We start from the raw sequence: 12,696 nt of genomic DNA on the forward strand, positions 1-12,696 counted from the left end.
AACCCCTCCACCGTTGTCCTTTACAACTACTAATGTTTAAAATAATTTGCTTAGTGGCAATCACATCTGCAAGGCAGGTTACTCAAATTCTTGCCTTAAGCGTGAAACCTCCATTCACATCTTTCTTTCTTGACAAGTTTGTGTTGAAAACAAGGGCTGCCTTCCTGCCAGAAGCGGTCACCACATTCCACTTAGGTCAGTCTTTCAACGTGTTATTCCCCTCAATATTGTGCTAAAGAGGAAGAAAGACTTCACTGTCTCAAAACCCAAAAGAGCTGTAAGCTTCTGCGTGGATATAACATGTGAAATCAGATTGGAAGGTCAGCCCTTCTTAGAGTATATTGAAAAGATGAATGGCAGGGCAGTCCATAAACTGACTCTCTCCAGAAGGATCATACCGTGCACCAAAACGTGCTATGCCATGGCTCACAAAGAACCTCCAGAAGGTATTCATCCTCCTATATCTTCTACCTCTACACTGACGAGACGTGTACTTATGACTGATATCTGTCAGGCTGCGACTTAACACTTTGCTAAACAATTGATTGAATTCCGAAGTGCGAAATGTTGGAAACTTTGCGTACTCTGTTTTATAGGATTTTTTGGTATAAACAGACATGCACCCACATCCGGGTGTGATCGCTTTATTTCCGGTCACATGGTCAGAACACTGTGCTATTCTGCTTTGAATGCAGAATAGCAAGCCTATTACAAAACAATAGTTCTCTTCCACATTTACATTTACATGTATGCAAGTAAACTCTTTGGAAGATATTACTAGGGGATAATGCTTAGGTGAATAATGTTGTCTTTGATGTCATTGCTGGAAACCACACCCAGGGCCAGATGTACAAAACACTGATCATAAAATACTGGTCACAATTTGCGACCAGTATTTTTGCAACCAGTGTAGTATTTTGCTGAACAACCTTTGTTATCTTTAACTCCAGGGTCACCCAGGATCCAAATGAATTGATTTCACTTAAATATCTATCTACTCAGCGCTCTAAGCATCCTGCCGCTGGGTACACCGGATGGCAAACTAAATTGCTTCTCAGATGCCTATGTTCCATAAGCACTGATATTTAAAGGGTAGAAAAAAGAACTAAAGAATGCACGCTTCTCTTTTTAGTCATCTCATGTAGCTGAAACTAACAAATTGCCATATAATATTTTCAAGGTTGAAAAAGAGCTTAAGATAACGTTTCGTTTTCTTTTCTATGTGTGAATCCTGGTTTTCTGCTTAATGGAGGATATTCAGACTGTGGGTGTTTACCTGCTCTGCCTGCTTAGAGGTGGTACAGAAACTCCATTAGTAGTAGTAGTAGTAGTAGTAAAATCTTTATTCGGTTTCATTATTACAAAGAAAACCATAAAAGTGTACAAACATTTCATAAAATTTAACATTGCTAATGGATATCATCATTACTTTATCAGAAAGGTTAGGAATTATTATTTTGAAGGTTTAGCCTGTGCTTAAAAATGCATTTTAAAAAGGTACTAACAATTTTACAAACGTATGCAGAGTTTAAAAATTGTATCCGAAGCATAGCAGGACGGCATCTTCTAAGATGAAAAGATCGGAGCAAAGGGATTAGCCAAAGTTTACGGTGTGCAGAGTAAAATTTGCAAAACAGTACAGTTTGCATTGTTGACTGCTCTGATAGGTCATCACATGGGCAGGCAGTTAAACATTCTTCCCAACTGTTTCTTTTAGGGAATGCTACCACCCTGTGGAAGATGTTCAACCTGAATCTCGTAAGTAGGAAACGTTCAAACTGTGAGTTTACATAGGTTAGGTATGGTTCCATTTCCAGGGTGGTCTTGGCTGCTATGGAGTGCTGTACGGATGGTTTCTTAATCTCCACTGTAATACGTAACTCTTCGAAATGGCTCAACGCCTTTGCCTTTAGTTCTTTTTTTGTTATTTCGGCAATGGTTTCGGGATTATGGTAATACTCCGCCATTCCTAGGACTGTGAAAAGTTTTTTTACGTATATGAGCCAGTCTATTTTTTCAGCACTGTCTAAAGTCATGCAGTCCGTAATAATGGCTTTGGTGAGGGTGTTTTTTGTTGAGACCCATATTCGGCGCCAAAGAAGTACGGGTTCGATTTTAGCCAAATCTTCGATGTGTGGTAGTCCCAATTCTGCATGACAGGCGAAAGTAGAGACTCTTTTTGGAACCGCAAGCAAGAATCTCGTGAAGATATTTTCTGCTACCTGGAGGGCAGTTGTGTTTTTATGTCCCCATAGTCCCGCCCCATAGAGTGCGATGGAGTGGCACTTAGCTCTATAGATCTGGAGTAATTCAACCGGAGGCTTTTTCCCCAACTTTTGGGCGAATTTCATAAGAGCAGCAGTAGAGCGGAGAAGTTGGTGTTTACGCGCTTCTATGGCTGCTCTCCAGTTGAGCTTCTCGTCTATCATAATCCCTAAATAAGGGTACTGGGGGGTGGTTTCCAGCTTTTCATTGTTGAGGAAAATGGCTTTTCCTTGTTTCCTGACTTGGCCAGCAACCATAACATAGTTTTTTGTTATGTTTATATGGAGATCTAGGTCGTTCATGAATTTAGCATAGCTGTTAAGGGACTTTTGGAGCTCACGTGGGGTGCGTGCTAAGAGCACCGCGTCGTCCGCGTACAAGACCGCGGGCACCAGTCTATTATTCACACGGGGCAGGTCCAAACCCCCCCTCAGCATTTCCACCTCGAGACCGTTGGTGTAGAGGGAGAAGAGGAAGGGGGCAAGGACGCACCCCTGCCTGACCCCACGCTCTACGGAAAAAGATTCCGACAGTTCACCTCGTACTCCAAAACGCACCCTAGAAGAGGCGTTGGAGTAAAGTTCTCTTAGAAAAGTCACGAGAGCCTCATCTAATCCCATATTGGACAGCACCGACCATAATTTTGCATGGGAAACGCAGTCAAAAGCCGCGGAAAGGTCGACATAAACCATGTAGACCTTCCCGCGTTTTGCCGACACGTATTTTCCCAACAAAAGGGCCAAGCTCAAGGCTTGTTCCGTTGTTCTAAGTCCCTCTCGGAAGCCATACTGGATATCCAAGAGGGTCCTGGTATCGTCTGCCCAGTCCTGCAAACGCTGGAGTACCACTCTACCCAGTACTTTCCCCAAAGAATCGAGGAGGGAAATAGGTCTATAACAAGTCACCTCCTCTCTATTGCCCTTTTTGAAAATGGGTACCAGTATTGATTGTGTCCATGGGGTATGTAGGCCACACTTCATTGTTGCGTTGAGCACCCTGGTTATAATAGGGGCCCACAGGTCTAATTTAAATTTGAAAAAATCAACCGGTACCCCATCCGGGCCTGGGGCTTTTCCACTCTTGCTAGCGTTAACTGCCGCAATTACCTCGTGTAATTCAATTGCCAGTGGAATTGGGAATGATTTATCCTGATTTAGGCTAAAACTTCTACCTGTGTGGGCTACTGCCGGGGTTTGTCCAAAGATCTTAGCAAAGTGATTGACCCAGGTTTGGCCCTCAATAGCCACTTCTATGCTAGGGTGGTCATCTACGTCCGTCAGGAAAGGTGCTTTTACCACCTTCCAAAACAGATCGCTGTCTTTATTGAGTGAACTTTCATGCAGCTGATCCCATAGGGCCTTTTTTAGCTCTTCTTTTCGCGCTTTACACACAAGCCTGTATTGTTTCCTCAAATTCCTAATCTCCTCCTGGTTTCTTGTTGTTTTAGATAATGCTCTCTTTAAGTTTCTATGGGCAGCGGTACAATCTGGGTTAAACCAACCTTTTTTTCTTTCCTTAAACCCTTTCTGATTCCTGGTAAGGCATTCATTTACTTTAACTAATATTAGTTTAAAATGGGTTATAACTTTCTCTTCACTGGCCTCAAGGTCTAAACAGTTCAATATTGCAGGTTTTGCTTCAGTTACAACCTTATTTGTCAGCTCATTAGGATCAATCTTTCCCCACCCCAAAGTGTAGCCATTTGTTTTTGTGAGCTGTATGTTGTTCTGGGTAAGGGTGTACATTATAGTCTGGACTAGTGGCTGGCCTTGTTCCAAGATTAGTTCAAAGGCTAGGGCTGAGTGGTCGCTCAACGTATTAATTTTAACTTTGAAGTTTGTGGTCCTATTTACTAGGGTCGCTGTGATGAGGATATAATCAATAGTTGTTTCACAGCCCCTGCGGAGGTAGGTTGGGTCCAGTTTCCCAGTTAAGGGGTTAATTTTTAGTTTAACATGACTAGGTCCAAACTGGACATAGTTTCATTTAACAGATCTATGTGTGAATCCTGGTTTTCTGCTTAATGGAGGATATTCAGACTGTGGGTGTTTACCTGCTCTGCCTGCTTAGAGGTGGTACAGAAACTCCATTAGTATTGGGTAACTCTGTTATTGAATTATGTCCTTTGGCATCCGAACCAACCAGTGTGTGTGTTTTTTTAAAGAACTTTTATTGTTTCCAAAACCTCAGACCCCCATCATTCAGTTATCTCTTGTATGACCATTACGCAGATGGTCCACCAATCCTGGTGTATACTATGTGACATCCATGAACATCAACTTCTACCTACTAAATTGACCCTCCTCCCTCTCTACCCCCTCCCCCCCTGTCAGTGTGCCCAAGCCAATCCCCCAATCTATGTCTACTAAATCGTCCCATCTTCGGCCTATACAACAGGAACAAGGACAAAAGGGAAGGGAGAAGCAGGGAGTTCTATAGACTAAGTGTACGTTTCTGGTGTAACCAGTGTGTTGATAAACTCAGTTAAATCGGGATCTTCGCATGATCATTATCCAGCAACCATAATAAAGTTTGCTACTGCTAGGATAACTCTCCAGCTTTGTAATTTAGACAACCCCACATTTAATTCTGTGTCCATTCCTAGTGGATTGAAAAAACCTGTTTCATTCCATTACTGAAGAAACTGTCAGTAAATGCCTTAATGTTACTGTGCAACTGGACAACCCCCCACTGGGCAAATGTGACCCGCTGAGGGTCACAGTTGCCCAGTAGGCGTTTGGGTCACCTATTATCTCCACAGGGGGTAGAGTATCACTTTGCATGAATGGGTACTCAAAATTGTTAAAAATGGTTACACCCATCTTTAATCTTCACCCTTCTGAACATACCTCCTACACCATGACGACTCCCAGAAACCACTTGTCATTTGTGCGAGCTGCGGTTCAGGCTATCTTGGACAACTCAACCATAGAGAGGGTGCCAGCGTCAGAGATCCTTTTATTTTCTGGTGCCGAAAAAAGTGAAGAGGTCTCCGTCCCATCATCGATTTTTGCCCACTGAACTTCTTCCTCTGGAAAGACAAGTTCAAAATGTTCTCTCTGACCCAAGTTCTGCCTGCCCTGGATACAGGAGACTGGATGGTCGCATTAGATATCAGGATGCCTATTTCCACATCCTCGTCCTGCAGTTTACTGCTACACTATTTGTGGTTTCAGGTAGGTCACAAGCACTTTTAGCTTTCAGTGATCACCTTTGGCATTACCAGGCCTCAGGTGTTCACGAAAGTGATAGTGGTGGTCGCTGCATAACTTCAGAGGTTGGGAATACTAGTCTTCCCATACCTCTACATCTGGTTGCTGAAGGTATGCTTGGCTCAGATGGTCGTGAATCATCTCCAGGTGACCGCCAACCTGTTGACATCTTAGGGACTTTCCATCAACATGCCAGAGTCCCACCTGACTGCCTTACAAAGGCTCCTTTTTATTGGAGCCACCTTGGGCACGTGCTGTTCGAGCCTTTCCTTCATCTCTGTAAGTCAAGGACATTCGGGCTATAACCCCAGTGTTTCATCCCACGACCTGGGTCTTGTGAGAGCGGCTCTAAAACATCTTGGCTTCTTGGCATCCTGTATCTTGCTTGTGGACCACACCAGGTGGCACATGCAGGTTCTGCAATGGGATTTGAAGTTTCAGTGGGCTCAGCACCAAGGGAGCCATCCAGGTATCGTAGGAGACTGCGAACGATCTGCAGTGGTTACTGTTGGATCATAATTAGACCAGTTGCAGATCCCTCTCCCTAACCCATCCAGAGCTAACAATTGTGATAGATTGGGATGTCATCTAGAAGAGGTGGAAATTGGAGGAATCTAGTCTACGGCAGAAGCTCACTTCCACATCATCATTTTGTAGTTGCAGATTTGTTTCACACTGAAAATCTTCCTCCCATTCTTCAAGTGTGAACAGGTGCATGGTCTTACAGACAACAACACCGCCATGTGGTACTGCAACAAGCAAGGCGGAGTGGAGTTGTGGGTCCTGGCCAGGAGGCGCTGCGCCTCTGGAACTGGCTGAACCATCAGGGCATCTCCCTAGTCATGCAGCACCTGGCAAGATCTTTCAACTCCAGGGTGGACAAACTCAGTCGGAATTGCTTAGCTGATCACAAATAATGGCTTCACTTGGAGGTGGCACAGGGCATCTTCCAGCAATGGGGAGAACCCCAGCTCGATCTTTTCAGTGCCGCAGAGAACAGCAGTGTCCAAGCTTTCGCGCCTTGGAGTTCCTAAGGTGACTCTCACACAGAGGCATCTTTTGCCTGGATTGGAGCTTTGGACTCATGTACGCCTTCTCACTTCTGCCTTAGACAGCGTCCAGGCTTCTACATGGACGGTAGTTCACATATTCATGAAGCACTACTGCATGGATAGCCAGGTCCGGTGGGGAGGACATTTTGACAATTCTGTTTTCCTGATTTCCTGATTTGAACCTTTTCAGAGTCCTACCACCTGGGTAGGTACTACTCTGGTATCTGTTCTCATGGTTTAGAACTACCCATCAGAAGAACAACTTACTAACATTCTGTAACACTTTCTGGTGGATACTGTATCTAACCTCAGTATCCTCACTGACCCTCCCACCACGCTGTTCTGTGGAATGGACTCTCCTAGGCCCTATTAATAAGATTTCATCTTAAGAGAGCTGCACACTGATTATTAATGCTCCAAATCTGAAGGCGAGGACAGATATAAGAAAGATATAAGAAAGAAACTGATGTTATCAACTGGAGGTGGCAGCTATGTAGGGGTCCCACCCTAACTTTCGAGGTGGGAGGGATCTTTCGCAGAGCTGCATGACACCACCTACCTACACATGAGGGAATTTCGGAGAAAATTCTCTAGATCCAGTCTGGCACCTAGGGGTATTCTCAAGGTGAGGAGTATGCAATGATAAGCCTATCCACTAGGAAGAGCATTACCAAAGGTAAATAAATTGTTCTTCAGGTCATTGAAAAAGACTGCCTTGCTGTCATCCAACACCGTCAATTTCGCTTTGAACAAAGGTATGTGCCATTTTCTATTACAAAAGTTTCATAAATGCTGCAGAAACAAATCTCAACCTCTTTAGTTATGCGATTATACCACCAGTGACCCCTGCAGACTTTTCTGCAATGGCAATGTTGTGGGAACCCTTTGCACCCACAGTACCATGAAGTTGTTTTATACGCCCGTAGGAGCAACTGTGGAGATAAAGCAATCCTCATGATCTGGCTCTCTATAATCTTGAGCAAGCCTACTATTCCTACGTTGTTGCAGTGAAAGCGCCCTTTAGCATATTTCGATTGGTATCTTGAGTACCTGGTCCTCTCTTGCATGACCTTAATATGAATCTTCATATACTTTATGTTGGCAGTCATTGTGGATAGTTGAGATTATGTTTAGGTGACCCGTACAGCTGGCTTGCAGGTGGCCGATAGCTAATGTGACAGTTTTTCGTTTATAAGATATTTCTATGGTCTTTGATAGCTAGTACTGGTGGTCATGATCAGTGCAGAGATTTTAGATTGAATGACATGTTGTGCATTCTCTGCCTGAGATAAAGGCAAATCTGTTTAGATTGATTTCTTCTTCTGTTGGGTTCTCTCAGACACAGTGAGGTATGAGTGATCACTGGGAAAGAACGTCATTCTTAAGTGTTCATGACAAAGGCAGGCAAATGTTCTTGTGTGGGTATTTAACAGTGTGCCCAATTCATTGCTTCATAGATCTGAGGTTCTTCATAGCAGGCAGAATTAATACCTGCATTATGTATGGAGGAGGGGGATGCAGAAGGAGGAAGACCGAAAAGGTTCAGCTGAAGTGTGATTACCCCCATCTAACATTTGGTTTGACTCCCAATAAATAAAAAATAAATAAATAAACATTTGGTTCGACATTCAAGGTTTAACATTCTTAATTCCCACCATTTAAAAATCAGTTTCTATAGTCCAAAGAATGTGCTTATTGTTTTCGTGATGTCCACATATGATTGTGCTCTTCCTGACAATTCATTTCAAGACTAAAGGTGATGGGGGAGCAGGAGGGAAAACAGGAGCACTCCTCAGATCTAAACTATTTATGCCCACTTCACTTTCCACCGTCCATGAGTATCTTCCACTTTCATGCACCAACTTTCCTATGCCCTTGCGTGATCAGAGCGCCGGTAAATCATGTGGGCTGTTCGGCTTTGATAGTTGCTCCCTTTGTTTTCAGTGTGGGTACATCCTGACCTCCAGGTCTTGGCTAGGCCTTTTTGTCTCCACCTGCGCTGCAGATGGAGAGGTTCCAGACTACGTTCTCCTTTCCTGGTTGGCCAGACGGCCTCAAAAACTTCCAAAGACAGGCAGCTGCCTTATGTATCCACTGAAGAGCTGAGTGTCTCATTCTGTTTTTTCCAGACTCGCCTGTGGTGCTGGCAATAGTGCACAGGTCTTAGTCTGCCATCATGTCACCTCCCACGCGGTCCTCCAAAGCCAGCATGCAGTAGTAACCCAGCAGCTCACTAGACCTAGGCCCCTGTTGCCATTTTAGTTCTAGGACTTTGAGCCTTCTTTGTCTAAGCTGCTCTCTTTCATCTCTAGATAAGCACTCTTGGCAATGGTGCGGGTTCGTTGAAATAGCTAGAAAATGCAAAATTACTATAGATATAAAGTGACTGCCGGCGGAGCTGGTGCAAACAATGTTGGCTATTAGACCTGACCTGTTTTTGAAGATGTTAAGGTATATGTGGATACGCTCTGCCTTCTCCAGCTCTCTCATTTCTCACACCATTCTGCTTCTCATTCTGCTATCGGGTGGTATTTGTCAAATTCTGCAGTTGGCTTTATGGTAAAATCAATAATCCCAAAGTGTCAAAGAAGGCTCACATGATAGTCAGCTTGGAGTTTTGTAGCTCGAGCTATCTTGTATCCAGCAGAATCTTCCTTAAAACATATTTGGGGGGATAAAAACCTCCATCTGGAACAAAGCACTGTCAGGTAAATGTAGAAACTTCACACCCATTACACCCTTCTGAAGAAAAATGCGAAACAAAATAATTCGTTTTTCTAAAACACCTATAAGGGGAAGCTGACCCTAATCTGCCAACAAACACAAGTCACTTTAAGTATATCCGAATCTTTTGATGATGTTTTTAATACTACCTTAAAAAAATAATTTACTAATAGTAAGTCGCCTATAAGTGAATTTGAAAAATTATTTACTAATAGTAAATCGCCTATAAGTAAATTTTAAAAAATTGATTTACTGATAGTAAATGGCCTATAATTGGATTTGAAACATTATTGAAATCTGCTTCATTTGATCATGCAGGCCATCAAAGAAAAGCTTATGCTAATTCATAATTCTTGACAATAGTTGTGGGCCAAAAGCTTTGGTTATGAAGAGATGTTGTGACCAATGAGCCGTAAATGTTCGTTCTATGTAGATGTTGAATATTCCTGTGATTTTACAAATGAGAGAAGATCATAAACATGCAACGTCCCGAAGGAACCCAGACCTGTGTCAGCCATGGGTTGCTATCAGAATCAAATATGGTACCAGTTTCTCAGCCTGGACTGCTATTATGGATATCCATGTGAGAGGGCCTCAATCCCCGCTCTTATGAGAGACACTGTATTTTGATACTGTCATGGATTAGCGTGGTACTGATATTTGTGAAAATGTCTGACATTTGGGATGGGAATCTGTTTTTCTAATCACCTCCTGCTGTATTTCGTGATGGGGCGACCTCCTTGACATGTCCCCCTTCAAAAGGGTGGGATAAAATGTCGAAAACAAGAAAACTAAGTACGAAAACAAGAAAACCTATAAGATTGCAAACAGTTTTAAAAGCGTAGTTTCCAGTGTTTTCGATGTAATCTTTTTTTAAAATTGTAAATGATTTGTGCTTTGTAATTTATGTTTATGGTCTGTTGCAACCACCTTGTGACAGGAGAAGATGGAGAAATGGCTTGCTGCCTACATTGGTGCATAAGACCTGCATAGGTCAACTCCAGGTACATTTGTGAGAAGATAGCATATGTGTGCGACACTGCTTGTTTTAGTTTATATTTAACCTAGTTTTGAAAAAGTGATTTATTGAGATTTGTTCTACTAGTTGTGCAGTTGCACCCTGTAGGCTTAGATTATAATTTTCACGTTTTGTTCATGTATGTAAAAAAAACTTGACTACTTTGTTTTAAAGGAATCTGCTGGAGGTGACATCCAATCACCGTTGACACCAGAAAGCATCAATGGTACAGACGATGAAAGAACTACCCCAGAAGTGACACAAAACTCCGAACCAAGGGCTGAACCTACCCAGAATGCAATACCATTTTCCCACAGGTACAAGCTAAATTCAGACGTCTTGATTAAAGTGAAATAAGTGCATCTTTGTTGTCATCTTGAACAGTGATGTATTTTCTGGTAGCGTCTAATAGCTGAAAGGATGTTTTTCTCTGAAAATATTTTGCCTTTGCTTCGAGTAACCATGATTAAATTAATAATTAAACTATTTGGACAGCCGTAGCATACATTAATCAACAGGATGCATGCACGACTATCTCTGAAAAGCCCTCGCAGCACCTTTTTCACCCCACCACCTCTCCCTTCCGCAGCTCTGCCACAGCTCTTGCTACATAAACCTTGACATTAGGTTTAGTTTACCTCCGCATCATTCATTCTTCGTTGCACTGGAAACTCCTGATCTAGATTATTTATCTTAGCCCTCTTGACTGCCCTTCTGCGTTATCCATGGCCAAGTGCCTCTCCATGTAGAGTCCTCGCTATACAAAAAACGTGCACAGACTGGCAGCACTCAAGTTGGTACTTGAGTTATAATAAAGCAATCTTATTTTTATATACATAGTAGCAGTAAATTAACTACTTCAAAGTGTATTGACATTTTCTTTTGGTACACTGGAAACGTAATATATTAAATTGCTGTTTGCTTCATTTTGTTGGGGCCAAGCACAATTGGGGTAATTTTGATCTCAATGCCATGGCCCCTGAACCAGGTGCAGGCAAACTCCCTGTGCTTGCCAGCCGTTTTACATTTTCCCTGGGGCTCCGATTCAATACACGGCGAACACTAGCGGCGGGAAAATCTGTGATGTAGGGGGTTGACTATCTCTATGACCTAGTGGTCCAGTGGCAGACGACTGCCAACTCATGGTTTACTGTTGCAGGAGCCAACTGTGGCTCTGCTGACAGTGACTCCGTGTTTTTCCCTCATCTAAACGGGGAGTAACCCTGCGTTTGGCAGGCAGGTAGATCACCGCTTTATAGTGTTCCTCCTGCGCTATCAACCCCTGAATGAGACCCAGTGTGTTTTTAGTGACACCAGTTTATGCAACAGAGGACTTATCCACTGGCTCCCCGTAAATAAGAGGATTACTTTCCGCCTCCTAACCCACGCACACAAAGCACTTTACGAACTTGGACCCGAATGCCTCAACACACGACTGTCCTTCTACACCCCCTCCCGTCAGCTACGATCCTCCAACCAAGCCCTTGCCACTGTACCTCGCATCAACAAAACCACCATGGGAGGTAGATCCTTCTCCTGCCTGGCAGCTAAGACCTGGAACTCACTTCCCACTCACCTTCGCCTTACTCAGAACCACCTAGCATTCAGAAAGCATCTTAAAACCTGGATTTTCGACAAGTAATTCCCCACCCTTCCTCAAGCGCCTTGAGACCCTATGGGTATGTAGCGCGCTATATAAATCTTGACTTGACTTGACTTCTAGTGCACTTAGCATGTGAAATGACAGTCCAATGCAGTACAATTACGGTCCTATCTCCAATATCCCTACCCTGGCCAAACTGTTAGAAAAATGCGTCCAACTCCAATTGACAAAACACATTAATCAGTTTGACCTCCTTAACTCTCATCAATCAGGCTTCCGAGCAGGACACAGCACGGAAACTGCCATGACACACATAATTGATGATGCCCTCCAAATCTTAGATCAGAACGATACCTGCCTACTCATCCTACTTGATCTCTCATCAGCCTTTGCCACCGTCAAACACGAGAACTTACTCGAGCTGTTGAATATAAGAATGGGTCTATCAGGGACTGTACTAAAGTAGTTTACCTCCTTTCTGCACAACCGGTCCCAGAAATTCAATATCAACAACTCGCTGTCCTCACCCGTTCCCGTAACACTAGGCGTCCCACAAGGATCCTCCTTATCCCCAACATTGTTCAACCTAGTCAAGGAGCCACTCACCACTTTGCTGCAAGCATCTAATGTACAATTTCACATGTACGCTGACGACACCCAACTCTACCTCAAAATACAATCCCTTGAGGACATCAAACTACTCAACTCAACGCTTAAGAAGACTGGCCGAGAATCACCTCAAACTTAACGCTCTAAAAACGGAATTCCTTCTTATTTCACCTCCCGCCAAAACCTCTATCACCCAGACTTGGCTTAAACACC

The 12,696-nt window shown here is 43.4% G+C and overlaps 1 protein-coding gene across 1 annotated transcript in view; it reads left to right on the forward strand.

The window, feature by feature from the left end:
* Positions 1-12,696, forward strand: part of HOMER1 (homer scaffold protein 1) — a 754,981-nt gene that overhangs the window by 431,216 nt on the left and 311,069 nt on the right. The window contains exon 5 of the mRNA XM_086960736.1: positions 10,446-10,588. Coding sequence (XP_086816862.1) covers positions 10,446-10,588 — 143 coding nt within the window. The remainder of the gene's footprint in view (positions 1-10,445; positions 10,589-12,696) is intronic.

This window comes from Lissotriton vulgaris, chromosome 3_1 (assembly GCF_964263255.1).
Source record: "Lissotriton vulgaris chromosome 3_1, aLisVul1.2, whole genome shotgun sequence".
In the NCBI taxonomy this organism is placed as follows: Eukaryota; Metazoa; Chordata; class Amphibia; order Caudata; family Salamandridae; genus Lissotriton; species Lissotriton vulgaris.